Consider the following 16413-nt stretch of genomic DNA (forward strand, 5'->3'; position numbering starts at 1 on the left):
CAAAGGGAAGAAGTGACTGGCTGGGGACCCAACAAGGCAGGACCCTGAGTGCTGGACTCCTGGTTCCCCCAAGGCTCAGTGTCCTGCTCAGTCTGTACCAGGGCAGGGAAGGCTCTTGGCCCTGACTCTCTGTGGAATAAGGTAGGAAGGCAGCTGCTGTGAGGGAGAGGGGCGAGTGAGGAAAAGCGAGGTGGGAAGACAGTAGACAAAAGGAGATGGAAGGAGGAGGGGCACGGAGAGGAGGCAAGAAGCCGGAGGGGCCAGAAAGACAGCCTGTGTTCAGTTTGAATTGGGAGGGCCGGGCATCCGTGCTTTTCTCAGGCTATTGAGAGCTTTTCAGGGTCTGCTTTACAAGACACTGGTGCTAGAGGGGTGCATCTGATGAGAAGGACCTCAGGGCACCTTGTCAGGAGCTGGGATGGGGGTTAAGGTATTGCTAAGTGACACTCTGCAATCTAATGATGGGGCAACTGTTCTCCCAGACACCCTCTGAGCCAGCGCCTGAAGCTTTGACCATATGGGGGGCTCTCTTTAAGAATAGTAAAACAGGGACTTCCCTGGCGGGCCAGTAGTTAAAACTCCATGCTTCCACTGCAGGGGGTGCGGTTCTGTCCCTGGTCCGGGAACTAGGATCCTGTATGCGGTGCAGTGCGGTCAAAAAAATAAAATAAAATAAAATAAAACAAAATGACAAAAACAAAATTAATTACAGAGCTTTGCAAGGAGTCACGCACCCTCCACCTCTGCTCAGAGCCATCTCTGGTTTCTCCTCCTTCATCCTCTGAAACCCAAGTCCCACCACCTCCATGGAGCCAGAGAGGTGGGAGCAGGTGGTCCCAAGAGCTTAGACTTGGGGGTCAGGCTGATTAAATAAAATTTACATTTTAAGGCAGGACAAGAAAATTTTAACTTAAAATTCTCTCTCTGTCAGTTTGGGCCTCCTCCCTCCCCTGCAGTGTGCAGTGTGCATCTGCATTTTGCATTAACCAGACCTCCTCAAAGATGGGAGTGCCTACTTGACTGTGGAGATCATTTTTTTTCCTTCTCTTCTGATGCCAGCAATGTGACTTCTTAGAAGACTGGCATTCTTTCCCAACTCTGCAAGGGGTCATGGTGACCTCCTGCTCACTTTGTGCTTACCTGAACTACACGCCTTTGATGAACTTTATGTAAACTGTCAGTATGTCATTTTGATGTATGATCCTTTGTCTTAGAAATGTATATGACTGTGCCTTTGACTTCTAACAGGTGGAATGGTTCTCAGAGCTTCTGAGAGTCTCTCTCTTGGGTTACAACCCTCAGTTTGGCTTGAACAAAATTCTCTTTTTCCTTTTTGATTGTTAATTGAATTTTTGTTGACAAGACAAACAAACAAGACAAGATTGTTAATTGAATTTTTGTTGACAAGACAAACCTGGGCTGGCTAAGCCACTTCCTGTGTGATCCAGGCAAGTCACTGCATTCTTGAAACCTCAGTTGTCTCATCTGTAAAATGGGCAGGATATTTACCTCCTCAGGACCACTGTAAAGATTAAATAAAATAATAAGTATAGCACTTAGCACAGTGTCTAACATATCATAAGCACTCAATAAGTGGCATGCCTGATATATGGTAAGCATTTTATATATGATTATAATAATCGTCTAAACTGCTTTCCAGTTTTCTGGGTTTTTTTAAAATTTTTATAAATTTATTTATTTATTTTTGGCTGCATTGCGTCTTTGTTGCTGCGCGCAGGCTTTCTCTAGTTGTGGCGAGCAGGAGCTACTCTTCGTTGTGGTGCGCGGGCCTCTCATTGCAACTCTTTGTTGCGGAGCACGGGCTCTAGGCACACAGGCTTCAGTAGTTGTAGCACGTGGGCTCAGTAGTTGTGGCTTGCGGGCTCTAGAGCACAGGCTCAGTAGCTGTGGCACACGGGCTTAGTTGCTCTGCGGCATGTGGGATCTTCCCGGACCAGGGCTCAAACCCGTGTCCCCTGCGTTGGCAGGCGGATTCTTAACCACTATGCTACCAGGGAAGTCCTGCTTTCCAGTTTCACTTCAAATGCCATGTCTTCCAGGAAGCCTTTTTTAAAAACATGAAGTGTAACATCCAATAAACGACATAATTAAGTGAGCAGCTCGGTGAGTTTTTACATAAATATGCACCCATGTTACTACCACCCAGATCAAGACACAGATTATTTCCAGAGACCCAGGGCCTCCCACATCTCTCTTCCCAGTCAATGCTCTTTGCTCTCCACCTCCAAGAGATAGTTGTTATCCAGATTTCTATTGTCATAGATTAGACTGTTCCTGAAACCTCATATGCATGGACTCATAGTGTATACTTTCATGGCTGGCTCAAAAAGGCTCTGAAATCTAGAGATGAACAGAGCTCTGTGGTTAAGAGCTCAGGCTTTGGGCTCAGACATACCTGGCTTTAATTTAATCCTGGTTTGCCCAGAAATTGACTAGGTGCCCCAGAATGCATTACGTGTCAGTTTCCTCATCTTATAAGATGGATATAAATCATCATACGTACTTCATAGGATTTGAGGAGGGGATTAAAAGAGATATTGTGCGTGAAGCACTTGGCACATCAGGGTGCCGAGGGGGTGGTGCTACTTTTATTCATCTCAGTTATATTCTTCCCCTCCCATCCCCATCCTCATGGCTTCTCATGGAGACACAAATGGAGTCCAAACCACAGGAGTACTCACTGGCTTCTACTGTCTATCCTTACCTCCCACATGCCAGGGTTTGAATTCTGGCCCTATCACTTATTGGCTGTGTGACCTTGGACAAATGGCTCAGTTTCCTCGTGTGTAAAATGGAGATAATAATAGTAAATACCTCACAGGTGACTGTTAGGGTTAAATGAACTGATATATGTGAAGAGCTTGGAAGAGTGCTTGACACACAGTATGCCCCATATATACTTGCTTCCATCACCATGTCACCATCATCGTCACCATCATCATTGTTTACCATTCTGCTGGGGAGGGGTTGTCACCTGACTAGGCAGGGTGGTGGAGGGGATCTGGTGGTCTGACTCATCCTTTTCTTTACCAGTCTTTTGTTTTCAGCCCATCCTTTCACTCCCACCTCTGGAAGTACCTGGTACCAAAGATTCCTGAACTTTTCCAAGGTTCCGTGGTTGAGTGGCTAGTCTCCTTCTGGAGGTTCATATTTCCACCTCCTTTTCTCTGTTCACTCATCAACCCTCAACCATGTGCTGTTCATCTTCCAAAGTTTTGTCACTATCTCTCATCTCCCGTTGCCTCTCTTCCTGTTCTTTGTGTCCTCGTGGATTTAAACTTTTTAAGAATTCCCCTGCTAGTATTTTAGTGGGGTTTCAGGAGGAAAAAGAATCCGCCTGATATAATCAGATCTATTTTTCTAAAACAAAATCCTGTTCTTTACTGTTCTTTACTCTTGGAGAAGGAGTATACGGGAATTTGCTTTATTACTTTTCTGTGTTTTTTTAAAGTTTCATTTAAAAATGAGAGAGAGAGATTTCCCCCTATTCAAAATAGTTCGCTTGATTCTGATCCCCTGTGGGTCATCCAGCCTTTCTCTTCCTCTTTGTTGTCTTTCTTGCAGAAAGATAAATCCATATTTTTGGAGAAGTTTGGAGGATAGCCCCCCCTCCTCTCAGTCAGTCCTTCCCTGTCTGCACTCTGACTTTTGCCCAGGTCACCAGTGACCTCTCAACGACCAGACCCACCGATGTTTTTTATTTTTAGTCAGAGCCCTGGGGCATGAGGTGTTGTTAGCTATGCCGTCTTTCTGCACTCCTGGCTCACACTGTACCTCTCTGACCATTTCCTTTCTGCCTCCTTCTGGTCTCTGCTCCCTTCACTCAGCCTTAAACTGGAGTTCTTCCCAGTGTCCTTTACATGACCAATCCCTAACCCCCTGGGTCATGTGAGTCACTCTTCCTGGAGTCATCACATTGTATGTGCTGACAGGGATGCCCAGATCTGACTCCTGACTTTGAACTCATATCCAACATTTTCTCAATGAAGTCTAACCTGCCTATCCCCTTTAAAATGCAATCTATCTCTCTCCAACCCCTACCCAAGCCTAATCCTGCATGCAATCACCTTACTTATCTTTCTAATCCCTTCCATGGTTCTTAGTCTGATCAGGTAATCCTGATCACCCTACTCTATTTTTATCATCATAGCATCTATCACCTTTTTAACATACTATATAATTTACTATTTACGTATTTATGGTGTTTCCCCCTCTAGAATGTCAGTTTCGTATCTACAGGGAGTTTTCTCTTTTGTTCATTGCTGTATCTGCAATGCCTAGGACCGTGCCTGGCACACAGTAGGTGCTTAATAAATATTGCTGAATTAATGAATTCACACTTTGCCTATGCCAGAGGTTTCCAAACGTGGCAGCCTTTGTGTCTCAGTATGTTTTCATAGCATCCCAGACCCAAAGAAATACCTAATAGCTCTATTTATGAAGTAGTCAGGACCAAACAACTTCTGTTATATCCTAACAACTTAGTAGCCATTTGAAAAAACAGTACCCATAAATTGAAAATAACCACCACTCCTTACTAATAAGATATGTGCACCTTCTCAGACCTTAGAATCCACCACATCAGACATTAACACCCTCAGTCTCCTGTTCCACATTGATTTTCATGAGTTATTTTCTTCTACCACATCAATTGCTGAAAACTCAGCTTCAAAGACATGTACGTCATAGAAAGAAATGTAGCAGAGTCTAATGTTGAAACTGTGAACTACTTCCAGCTAGTAGGTTCCACAGTGTCCAACAGATGATAAGCATCATTGTGTTTCTCTCCAAAATTTAAAATACTCCACTGTGTTTCTATTTGCTGTGGCACCCCAGGGTGCCTCGCACACAGTTTAACCGTGGGCTTATGCTCTTTTCTTTGGTTGGATTTGATCTTCTCTCTCTTCTCAGCCTCCAGGCTCAGCTCAAATGCCACCTCTTCCATGAAGCTTTCTGGCCCCACTGGCCAAAAACAAACCACATCTAAACCAAATTATTTCTCCAGTTGTAATGAAAACTTCTTCCCCTGGGATCCCATGGCAATTTAACACATAAAAGGCATGAATTATTCTCTGATACCCAAGGTGTAAACAACATCATATTTCTTTATTTCTCTAAATTAAATAAAACTCGCTTGGGCTTCCCTGGTGGCGCAGTGGTTGAGAGTCCGCCTGCCGATGCAGGGGACACGGGTTCGTGCCCTGGTCCGGGAAGATCCCACATGCCGCGGAGCAGCTGGGCCAGTGAGCCATGGCCGCTGAGCCTGCGCGTCCGGAGCCTGTGCTCCGCAACGGGAGAATCACAACAGTGAGAGGCCTGCGTACCGAAAAAAAAAAAAAAAAAAAACTCGCTTGAAGCCCCCACTGTCTGAGGTTGCTAAACTTCACTTGGATGGTATTTTTGTGTGGCTCTGTCCTTGCTCCTGGGCTGGATCAGGACTATGGGACATTCACAGTCCAGGCAAAACTGAGCTGTCCATAACAGCTGTCCTCAGAGGCTGCCACCACAGTGCTCACCAGTCCATTCAAAAGTGGTTGGCTCTAATCTGCTGCCCCACAGCCAGGCTAAGCAGAGGGACTCATTCCTGGCTCTCAGGGCCACGGGGGAAGGTCCTAGTGCTTGGTGCCCAGGCATTCACACCACCACCCCTGTCCAAAGCCCTGAGCGCTCCAGGACTCCATGTGCATGGGAGAGACGTCAGTGCTCCTCAGAACCTGTGCCTTGGGGAAATCCAACCTCCCCCTTCCAGAAGAGGTATTAATCTCCCAGAGTTTACATGCAGGTAACCTGGGGACTGGACGTGGCCCTCAGATGTGTTTTGTTTAGCCAGTGTGGTGTTATTAAATTTTTTTTTAATAAACTTATTTATTTATTTTTGGCTGCGTTGGGTTCCCACTGCTGCACGCGGGCTCTCTTTTTAGCTGCAGCAAGCAGGGACTGCCTCTCCCTATGGTGCACAGGCGTCTCATTAAGGTGGACTTTCTTGTTGTGGAACACAGGCTCCACGAGTGCGGCCCTCAATAGTTGTGGCACATGGGCTCAGTAGTTGTGGCTCGCGGGCTCTAGAGCACAGGCTCAGCAGCTGTGGTGCACGGGCCCAGCTGCTCTGCGGCCCGTGGGATCCTCGCGGCCCAGGGCTCAAACCTGTGTCCTCTGCACCAGCAGGTGGACTCCCAATCACTGCACCACCAGGGAAGCCCTACATTTTTTTTTAATCCATTGCAACACTTCGACTTACTGGGGGATGCCAAAATGTTTACAATCAAGATCCTTGGTCGTTGCATGTAAACCAGTGGTTGGAGCTGAGTAAGGACTGCCCCCCGCCCTGACTCCCCGCAAGGCACGTGCTTTGCCGTTGGCCACATCTGTAGTGTTACATCTGCCTGGCCCCTACACTCCTTTGAGTTTGAGAACCTAGCCTACGCTTTTGAAAACAAAGCCTTTTTCATATTGTATTCCGACCTCAAACACAAAAAACTGTTAACTCACTCTTTCAGGCAAGGATGTACCAACCTGAAGCACTCCAGGCCCTGCCGCTCTTTGTAGGTGTCGGGGGTAGTGGGTGGCTGCGCTGGAGACAATTACATTTTCATTCTCTGCCTGTGAACTACAGCAGCAAAAAAACAGGAAACCGACTGAACGCTCTGTAACTGTATTCAGCACTGATGTATTCAGACTCGTTATGCCATTTTTAATGATATTAATAGCTAACATTTATTGGGTCCTTAATAGGTTCCCGGTACTAGGTAAAGAACCTTATTAACATTATCTTGAATTCATTAGAAACTTCTTCTAAAAGAATGCAGCAGAATCTAAAAGCCCAGAGACCAGGAGGTGGGGGTGGGGGTGAACACGAAAAAATGCAGCTGATGATGCAGCTTAAAAGCAGAAGGGAGGCAGGTGCAAGCCCGAGACTGTCGGAGAAGAGGCCCAGACTCTGGACCCAGGGCTCTCCAACAGGCCCCTGTACGTGGGGGGCCCAAGTCAGTTGGTCCGCGCTATCAGGGCTGGTGGAGGCCACGGTACTCGGTTTCTTCCGTCTCTCCCTGCTCCGCCCAGTTGCCTACTCTGGGTTGTTTGTCTCTCTCTCCCCGCACGCCCCCCACCCCCGTTCTCGGTCCCTCCATGCGGCTCCCTGTCTCTATTCCCTGACCCCCTAGCTTCTCCCCTCTCTGTTCTGCATCCGTCTCCCACCTGCCGGGCTCCTGGCGCAGCGGCCAAGCCGCAAGCAAGCTCCCCGCCGTCACGTGACATAAGCGTAAATCACAGGATTCTTCCCACCCCCAGAGGTTGGCCGGCACCCGGGTTCTGCAGAGGCTGCAGGCCGCGCATGCGCAGCTACAAGCGCACCTGCCCAGCGGGCGGGCGGGGCCGCGGACCAAACCGGCGCACCCAGGGGCCACAGCCCCCCAACCCGACCCCCTCAGGCTGGACAGGGGCAAGGGTTAGTGGACCCGCCTGAGCCCCGACTCCCAAGAGGTTCGGTTCCCGTTGCTGATACGCTCCCAGCAAGAGGTCCACACATCTAAACCTGTCCTTAGCTCAGGGCACTGCGGCTGCACCTGGGCGCTGGACGTTCTCCTCTGGGCATCAGGAAGTCGGAGCGCAAGTCCCAGGTCTGCTCTTAGAGCCGTGTGACCTTGGGCAAGTGACTTGACCTCCCTGTGCCCCTGGAAAATGTAATAATAATAGCACCGGGGGCTTCCCTGGTGGCACAGTGGTTAAGAATCCACCTGCCAATGCAGGGGACACCGGTTCGAGCCCTGGTCTGGGAAGATCCCACATGCTGCGGGGCAACTAAACCCCTGTGCCACAACTACTGAACCTGTGCTCTAGAGCCCACAAGCCACAACTACTGAAGCCTGCGCGCCCAGAGCCTGAGCGCCACAATAAGAGAGGTCACCGCAATGAGAAGCCCACGCAACCACAATGTAGAGTAGTCCCCGCTCGCCGCAACTAGAGAAAGCCGCGCGCAGAAACAAAGACCCAATGCAGCCAAAAATAATAAATAAATAAATAAATAAATAATTTTTAAAAAAAAGCTCCGACCTTGTGGGGCCATAGTGAGAATTCGATGAAAATTCATGAGAGCTCTTTGTGTGGTGCCTGGCGGGTATCAAACGTACTGCATATAAAGAATACAGTGCAAAGGATAGTGCTGTGTGATGACTGAGCGAGGATTTTATCCTATCGTGCAGGTCATCACCCTGGGTCCTCAGAGGCACCCTTCTAGAGAAGCCTGGAAGTTTTATTGTCCCTGTTTCACAGATGGAGAAAGCAAGGCTCAGAGATGTCAAGAGGTCTTGGAACAGGTCTTGCATTCTACATCCAGAGAGATTCCAATCCGACACTCCAGAGTCAGGGGTTCCTGAGTGAGTTCACAGTCTGTCACCCTACTCACTTTTTCAACCATCCTATTTAAAACAACATCTGTTCTGATTTTTGCCATCCCTATTAAACATCTCAGGTACACATCCACAGGAAAGAATTTCTGTTTTTATCCTTCCGCAGAAAATAAGGAGCTGCTATGTTTTATTTTCTGTGGCCTTTGAGGAGGTCTCCAGGCAGGTTCCAGGCCACCCAAAAGTCCTGGAGTTCTGCAGCAAGGCCTACCTCTAGCAGCTTCTTTCCTACTCTGTCCCTCAGACTCTCTTCCCTCTGGTCACACTGGTCCCTCTCTGTTCCTGGAAAAGTCAAACTCCTTTCTGACATCTTCTGTATATCTGCCTAGGACACTCTCCCCATCCCCTCTTGCTACCTTTTACTAATCTCAGGAAGCCTGCCCTGACTGCACCCTACCTGGTCCACTGGGTCAGGTGCTCTGTCATTTGCTCTCAGAACCCTCTGTCCTTCTGCTTCAGCACTTATTAGAACAGTAACTCCTTGATTCCTGTTTCCTCAGCTCGAATACTGGTTCCTTGAGGGTAGTCTCTATTGACACGTGCCAGAGGGTCAAGGAGGGAGCATGTGGCATCACAAGTGCATCCTAGTTCCCCTCACATTTACAAACTATCTCCTCCTTTTCCAAATGCAACCCAAGGCTATCAGTACCTTCCTTGGGTAAAAGGCAGAGCCCAGACATGAAGAGATGACAGGTGAACACTTTCCCTCTCTGGGAAGCCATATGAAGGTTCTGTTAGGGTAGACTGAACTGAGGATGAGAAGATGGTCAAATCTTCATGCCCTGGGGCTGGTGGCTGAACTAGGACATGTGGTCCCTCATCCTGGCTCGGCCAGTGTTCACTGTGTGGCCTTAGGAAAGTCCTCCTTTAGGCCTCAACTTCTTTAGTTGTTGCTCAGTATAAAATAATGGTTCAGAATTCAGAGTCTAAAATTAGATCTTTATCACTTACTAGCAAGGCACTTATCTTCTCTGCGTCTGTTTCCCCATCTGTAAAATATTATATTTATTAATAATATAAAGGAGCTAGCTCACAGAGCTGTTCCAAAAATTTAATGAGTATTCATTGATTTTGTGACTACCAGTTCTCTTGTCCTTTTTGACTTTAAATTGGCTCAACTCATTTTTCTTTGAAGCCAGAGGGGAGCCCTGTCCCATATTTCAAAAGCAATCTCCCCTGTCAACTAAATCGAGCAAAAACTGACCTGGGACCACTTTGGTAAATGTGGACTCCAGGAAGGAGATACTGACCAGAGTCATCCCACAGCATATTCCTATTCGATTTGGGACCTAAATATTTGTTGCCCAAAGACTAGGATCGGTGTCTGCCTTGTACATGGCTGGAGCTCCAATCCCTAGAACAGCGGCTTACATATAGTAGTGAGAGAACAATAAATATTTGCTAATGAATGAAACACAACTTGAGAGCAAATCTAGTACTCAGTTTCTGAGCCTTTTTTTTTTCATCTGAAAATGGAGATTAAAAATAATGTCCAATTATTGCGAGGATTTAATGAGATGATGCATGTAAGAGCTCAGTGAATGGTGGATTTATGGATATGGGTACCCAAAGAGATAGAGATAGTGTCGATAAACCTTACGTTTTGGGGAGTGGGTACTAATAATAAGATCTAGCTTCTGAGTTCCTTTTGTGGGCGGGGGTGTGGGGAGGGTGAGGGGTGGATGTAAGGTTCCCAGAAAGAGGTAAGACAGACCATAGCGGCGTTTCAGGAAGATGGAATGCGTCGGTAGCCTGAGGCCAGGGATTCAGGTGCGGAGGCTGCGGAGAAGATTCTTGGACCCGGCGCCCCGGGAGCGCGCGGTGTCCCGGCCGCGCGCGGCGCGTGAGGTGAGGGGAAGGGCGTGGCTCTCCCACCAGCCAGGGACCTCCTCGCTTCCAGCCGCATCTCGGAGGGCGGGGCCGAGCCTCCGGGCCGCAGTGCGATTGGCGGAGGCGAGCGGGTGACGCTAACGGCTGGCGCGAGACCCCGCCCCCGTCCGGCCCCGCCCCGCCGCGCGCGCCGGCGGGTCGGCAGCCTCGCTCTGGCTCGCGCCGCGCCCCCGCGCCGAGTCCGCGCGTCAGTCGATCCCGAGCGCGGCTGCAGGGCGGCGGGCTGCAGCTAGCAGAGCGCGCCGACCCTAGGAGGTGCCGGTGTCCGCAGGCGTCGCGTGAGGAGGCTCGGAGCCCAGAGACTCGCGCAGCGCGATGGCCCCCATTGGCCTCAAAGCGGTGGTCGGAGAGAGTAAGTGGAGTCGGGGTCCTCCCCGCAGGCGGCGGCTACGGCTGCCCGGGAAAAGCCGGGCGCCGTACCTGCCCGCAGCGCCCCGGCCTCCGCGCTGGCCTCTCGCCCCGCTCGGCCCGGGGCTTCTGGCTGGGAGGGTCCCGTTATTCCGGCGCCGCCCTCCTCGGAGGGAAGTCCCTCCCGGCCTCCTGCGGCCCGCGTCCTCTTCCCTTCTTCCCCAGCTCTTCTCTTCCCGCATTCCTTCCCCTTCCGCCCCCCCCACCTTTGCTCCATCCCTTACCCTTCATCCCACCCCTCCCCTCTTCGCCCTATCCCTCTCTTCCCTCTTTACCTCCATCTCCCTCCACCCCCATCGCTCCATCCCTCCCCCTTCACCCCTGGCACCCCATCCCTTCCCCTTCACCTCGCCTTTACCCCCTGCACCCCCATTCTTCACTCCCAGTACCTTCCCCTCATTTCCTCTCTCCTTTTCCTAGCCTTTATTCCCTAAGCTCCTTGATTCCACTCCTTTTCCCGTTCTCCAGTCCCTCCCTCTTTTCCACCCTCCTTCGTGAGTCGTGACGAGCGAGATCCCGGCCTGTGTCCTCCTCCCCCTTCCTCCTCCCTCCCGGGAGCCGGAGCCGCGGTCCCCGGCTGCAGAGACCCACCTGGGAGCGGCTCCGCGCGCCCTGGCTCAGACGCGCCACTCGCCCAGCCTGGGCCACTCCTGGCAGCTGGAGAGAAGCCTGTTTTCCAAAGGCTTGGCTCTGCTGGGCTGAGGCCGCCTCTCTCCTCCTCCCGATCCTGGGTCTTTGCTTCAAGGGCGGGGTCTTACCAGGGTCCTGAACTGTCTTAAATCACCCGGGAGACGAGGAAGGCTTTAGTGTGCGCGGGAGGAGTGGCCCTGCCCAGCACCGCAGTCTGCAGTCTCCCTGTTCGCAGGACTCAGCCGATGCTTGGTTTCGGGCAGTTTCAGCCACTGTTGCAGGGAGGAAATGGTTGTTCGTGGGTTTGGATGAAAGGCTCAACGTAAATGGATTTTAAAAAATGGATGGTGGAGCGTGTGGGCTGCAGCGGAGTGAGCTCTGACGGTGGTGATATTTGGAAAACGGCGTCCCCAGTGCTAAATAAGCTTGACGATCTGTGTGGGCAAATAGTGCCTCTTCAATATTTCGGCTGTTTCTTTAACAGAAAATGTGAGAGGATTGCTGTAACTTTCGCTACCTCTTTTGGAATTGAGAGAATTAAAAGTGGACTTTGTGGGAGAGGATAAGAAAGGAAATAGAATAAAAATGGTGGAAATTAGTTTCCTTTCCAATGATTCTGCCATATTAGAGCAATTCCTCTCGCTCGCTCTCTCTCTGGTTGTCAAATGTTTTTGACTGTAATAGTCCTTTTGAGGCATCATAATTGTTTCTTCTTCCTTATTCCTTTCGTTGGTATATAGAAAATATTCCCAATTGTACAACCTTATCTGACCTATTACACCAGAAGAAAATTGTTGTAAAAACTGAACCCCCAAATGAGCAAGTTTTTAAAAAAGTGTCCACGATAATTATCACCTGCCTTCCCCATGCGGTAAAGGTTCTGAATCACATACCTTCTATTTTTAAAGGCCAATCGAAGCGTTTAGGGCTGGAAGGACCCATAGGGATCCTTTAATGTCAACACGCTCATTTTACCCTTGGGAAAGAAATGGAGGCTCAGAGCAGTTAAATGAGTTGCCAAAATCAGTGTTAATTAATTTTTTAAAAACCTGGTGTCCATTTCCTTGCAGCATTAGTAAAAAATAACTTTCTTCATTGTTCTAGATATACCATTTCCTTCCAGTATGCTTTTTAAAGGGTGTGAAATGTGGATTGTTATGTTACATTCTTTTAAATGTTATATTTGAATAAGGTGCTTTTTAAAACAAAATCCCGAAAACAGGTGTTACAGAAATCACGTTTTTGCATCCTTTTGCCGTGACCCTTGTTCATGCAGGTAGCTCCCCCCAACTTTTAGAAGCAAGTATCAAAAAAAAAATTAATATGCAATATGGTCAAAATTTATTTTCTGAAATAAAGCAAAGCCACTGTTTACAAAAATAAAACCAAACCAATTTTACATAAAGTTGGTGAATGTGTGAACAGCATTCTACTTCTATAACAATTGAGTTAGGTATAAATTTTAGAAAAAATATTTTTGCAATTCTTTGTCAGTGACACAAAGAATTCTGTTAATTCTGACTCCTAATTTCGGATGGGGTTTCTAGCTTTGCCTTTTTCCTCTAAAAATAGGAGTAAAACAAAGATGTTTTTTAACCAACACGCACCGGTTTAAATGTCATCTTCACAGCCTGGTCTTCCCGGTCTAAATTAACACCTCATAGTCACTGTTTATCATATTCCCTAATTTTATTTTCTTCATAGCACTTAAAATGATCTGAAGTGATATTGTTTCATTTTTTGTTTTTTTGGTTGGTGGGTTTTTTGTCTGTTTGTTTTTGTTTTTTGGTACTTGTTTGATTGTTTCATCCACTTGAATGTTGCTTCCGGGAGAGAATGGTCTTTATCTGATATGTTCATCCCTGTATCCCATACCAAAAACAGTGGCTGGTCATAGTTGGTAGTCAATAAATATTCATGGAATGAATCAATGTTCTTAAGGATATGATTGAGAGGAAGGTAAATGTAGTTTTTGGCTTCCTGTCACATCTTTCTAAGTTGAGTTTTAGAGTGGCGGTAGGTACAGACACAACAAAAGTAGAGGAGATGGGTGTTAGCTGTTCATTCAACAAAGGTTTGTTCAGAGCCTGGTAGGAATTATGGGGGAATACAGGGACACTAAAATGTGGCACAGTGTCACACTGTTATGACAGACACAGACAATCCTGAGATGCCCTCCCTGTCACTCCCCTGACATACTTAAGGTATAACCAGCGTATTGCACTTCTTTGTGTTGGTCTCCAACTAGACCAGAAGCTCTTTCATGGGAGAGTAGGACCTCATCTTATTCTTAAGTCTGTCTGGTTTTTTTTTTTTTTTGAATATGTATACTCCTTTTTTTTCTTTTTCTTCTTTTTTAAATTGGGGTATAGTTGCTTAACAGTGTTGTGTTAGTTTCTGCTGTACAGCGAAGTGAATCAGCTATATGCATATATATCCCCTCTTTTTTCTTCCCATTTAGGTCACCACAGAGCATTGAGTAGAGTTCACTGTGGTATACAGCAGGTTCTCATTAGTTATCTATTTTATACATATACATATTAGTATATATATGTCAATCTCAATCTCCCAATTCATCCCACCCCCGCCTTTCCCCCCTTGGTGTCCATATGTTTGTTCTCTACATCTGTGTCTCTATTTCTGCCTTGCAAACAGGTTCATCTGTACCATTTTCCTAGATTCCTAGATTCCACATATGTGCGTTAAGATACGATATTTGTTTTTCTGTTAAGTCTGTCTTTAGTGTGAGAGTTAGTGCTTAAATGTTGGATGAATGACTTAATCTTTATGTATAGCGATTCAGAGAATGGGCTCTGGATTTGAACTAGCTGGGATAAAATTCTGATCTACCACTATTAGCTGTGTGACTTTGGTAAATAATGGAACCCTTTTGTGTTTCAATTTCTTCATCTATAAAATGGGTGATAATAGCACCTACCTTATGTGGTTCTATGAGTATTAAATGAGGTAATGCAGGTATAGCGTCTGATACAGTTCTTGACACACAGTAAATTCAGTCAATATTATCATTATGAAAAGATCAACAAAGAGGTTCAGTACAAATGTTAGAGGATTTCAAGAAGAGATAGAATACTTCTTTCCTGGGGGGCCAGGGTTTTGGGGGAGAAAGTGGAGTCTTCGGTAAACTTCTTGAACGAGGTGCAAATGAGCTGGAAAATGGAAGAATAGACCTGAAGAATATATGGATGATTTGTAACCTGACCCAACTTCTGTTTCCAGTTCTACTCATTTCTTCACTTATTTTTTCTTTTCTTTCTATAAAATGTAGGTTTTTTTCTGCTGTTGACTTTGCAAAGAGATTGTAAGAGAAAGGAGAATTTCATTTATTTTTTATTTATTTATTATTTTTTTTCGGTACGTGGGCCTCTTACTGTTGTGGCCTCTCCCGTTGCGGAGCACAGGCTCCGGACGCGCAGGCCCAGCGGCCGTGGCTCACCGGCCCAGCCACTCGGCGGCATGTGGGATCTTCCCGGACCAGGGCACGAACCTGTGTCCCCTGCATCGGCAGGCGGACTCCCAACCACTGCACCACCAGGGAAGCCCTAGTTATCCATTTTATACATATTAGTGTATATATCTCAGTCTCAATCTCGAGAATTTCATTTTTTTCGAGGCATTGTTTTATCTAGTTTATGTTAATGGATGATGTTTCAATTATGTAAATCCATGTTGTAATCCAAAATTTACTCGTTCCCTGAAGTTTTGTCAGTGTGTTTCAAAGATGCAAGGATTACAAAATGTACTGTTTTTCTTGTTTCCTCGCTGTTAGCAGTTTCTCCTCATGTTAGTTTATATAAGAATCACATTCTTTTGGAAAAGAATGTAGTTTCAATTTGTGTATTAAATATATTACATACCTTTTTCAGATGGAGCCCTGGGTCATAGGATGTTTCAGAAGTTGAGAGGGTACCTAGATTGAAGCAGTTTTCATTCATTCTTACACTTCTTTTTTTTTAAAGAAACTTTGGTTAGCATACAGATAATTTAAGTGTTATATTTTGAAATATATTAAATACATGTTGCATTTTTTCATTTCTAAATTAAGGTATAATTTGCATAAGTAAAATTTACCCTTTTTAGTGAACAGTTCTTCAAATTTCAGCCATTACATACAGTCATATAATCACTACCATAATCAAAATACAGAACAGGTCATCATCCCCCAAATTCCCTTGTACAGCCCCTTTATGGTCATCCTGCCCTCCCACCCCCAGGCCCTGGCAACCACTGAACTGTTTTCTGTTCCTATATGTTTGCCTTTTCCAGAATGTCATTATCAATGGAATCATACAGTATGTAGCTTTTTGAATGTGCCTTCTTTAAATTAGCATAATGCATTTGACAGTCATCCATGTTGCATATATCTGTAGTTTGTCCCTTCTCATTGCCAACTACTCTTCTGTTGTACGAATGTACTACAGTTTCTCCATTCCCCAGCCAAAGGGCATTTGAGTTATTCGCTTTCTGGGCAATTGCAAATGCTTCTATAACGCTTCTAGAAGCAGTCACAGGTTTTGTGTGAACATATCACTTGGATATGTAAATACCTAGGAGTGGGATTAATGGGTTGTATGATAAGTGTGTGTTTAACTTTATAAGAAACTGTCAAATTGTTTTCCAGAGTGGCTATACCGTTTTACATTTTTCACCAGCATCCTTGTTAGTCCTTGGTATTGTCAGTTTAAAAAATTTTAGCCATTCTCAGAGGTAGTGGTGTCTTATGATTTTAATTTGCATTTTCCTAATGACTAATAGTGTTAAGCATTTTTTCATGTGTTTATTTGCCATCTGTGTATCTTCTTTGGTGAAATGTCCAAATCTTTTGCATATTTTTTATTGGGTTGTCTGTTTTCTTATTATTTTAGTTTTGATAGGTCTTTATGTATTCTGGGTACATTTCTTTCATCAGATATGTGAATTACAAATATTTTCTCACAGTTTGTGACTTGTCTTTTCATTCTATTAACAGTATTTTTTTTTTTTTTTTTTTTTGCGGTACGCGGGCCTCTCACTGCCGTGGCCTCTCCCGTTGCGGAGCACA

General features: G+C 46.3%; 1 protein-coding gene and 1 long non-coding RNA gene across 5 annotated transcripts in view; one reads left to right on the forward strand and one right to left on the reverse strand.

Annotated features, from left to right (window-relative positions):
- Window positions 1-1598: 1598 nt before the first annotated feature.
- On the reverse strand, window positions 1599-11981 carry LOC117201067 (uncharacterized). Of its 3 annotated transcripts, none has more exons than XR_004482999.2 (3): window positions 11313-11981; window positions 6535-6628; window positions 1599-2065 (listed from the first exon to the last, which is right to left on the reverse strand). It is a non-coding gene; the product is annotated as an uncharacterized LOC117201067 (long non-coding RNA). The 3 variants fall into 3 exon arrangements; XR_007477743.1 differs by lacking the exon at window positions 11313-11981 and adding an exon at window positions 7216-7454 and having other exon boundaries at window positions 6511-6628; XR_004482998.2 differs by lacking the exon at window positions 11313-11981 and adding an exon at window positions 7216-7448.
- STXBP1 (syntaxin binding protein 1) overlaps window positions 10467-16413 on the forward strand; it is a 71656-nt gene continuing 65709 nt past the window's right edge. Inside the window, exon 1 of one of the 2 annotated variants that reach the window (XM_033427155.2) lies at window positions 10467-10665. In XM_033427155.2, the coding sequence (XP_033283046.1) occupies window positions 10629-10665 (37 nt within the window). In that variant the 5' untranslated portion in view covers window positions 10467-10628. The remainder of the gene's footprint in view (window positions 10666-16413) is intronic. The other variant, XM_012532787.3, reaches the window with a different exon arrangement.

The sequence above is a fragment of the Orcinus orca genome, chromosome 6 (genome assembly GCF_937001465.1).
Source record: "Orcinus orca chromosome 6, mOrcOrc1.1, whole genome shotgun sequence".
Lineage (NCBI taxonomy): Eukaryota > Metazoa > Chordata > Mammalia > Artiodactyla > Delphinidae > Orcinus > Orcinus orca.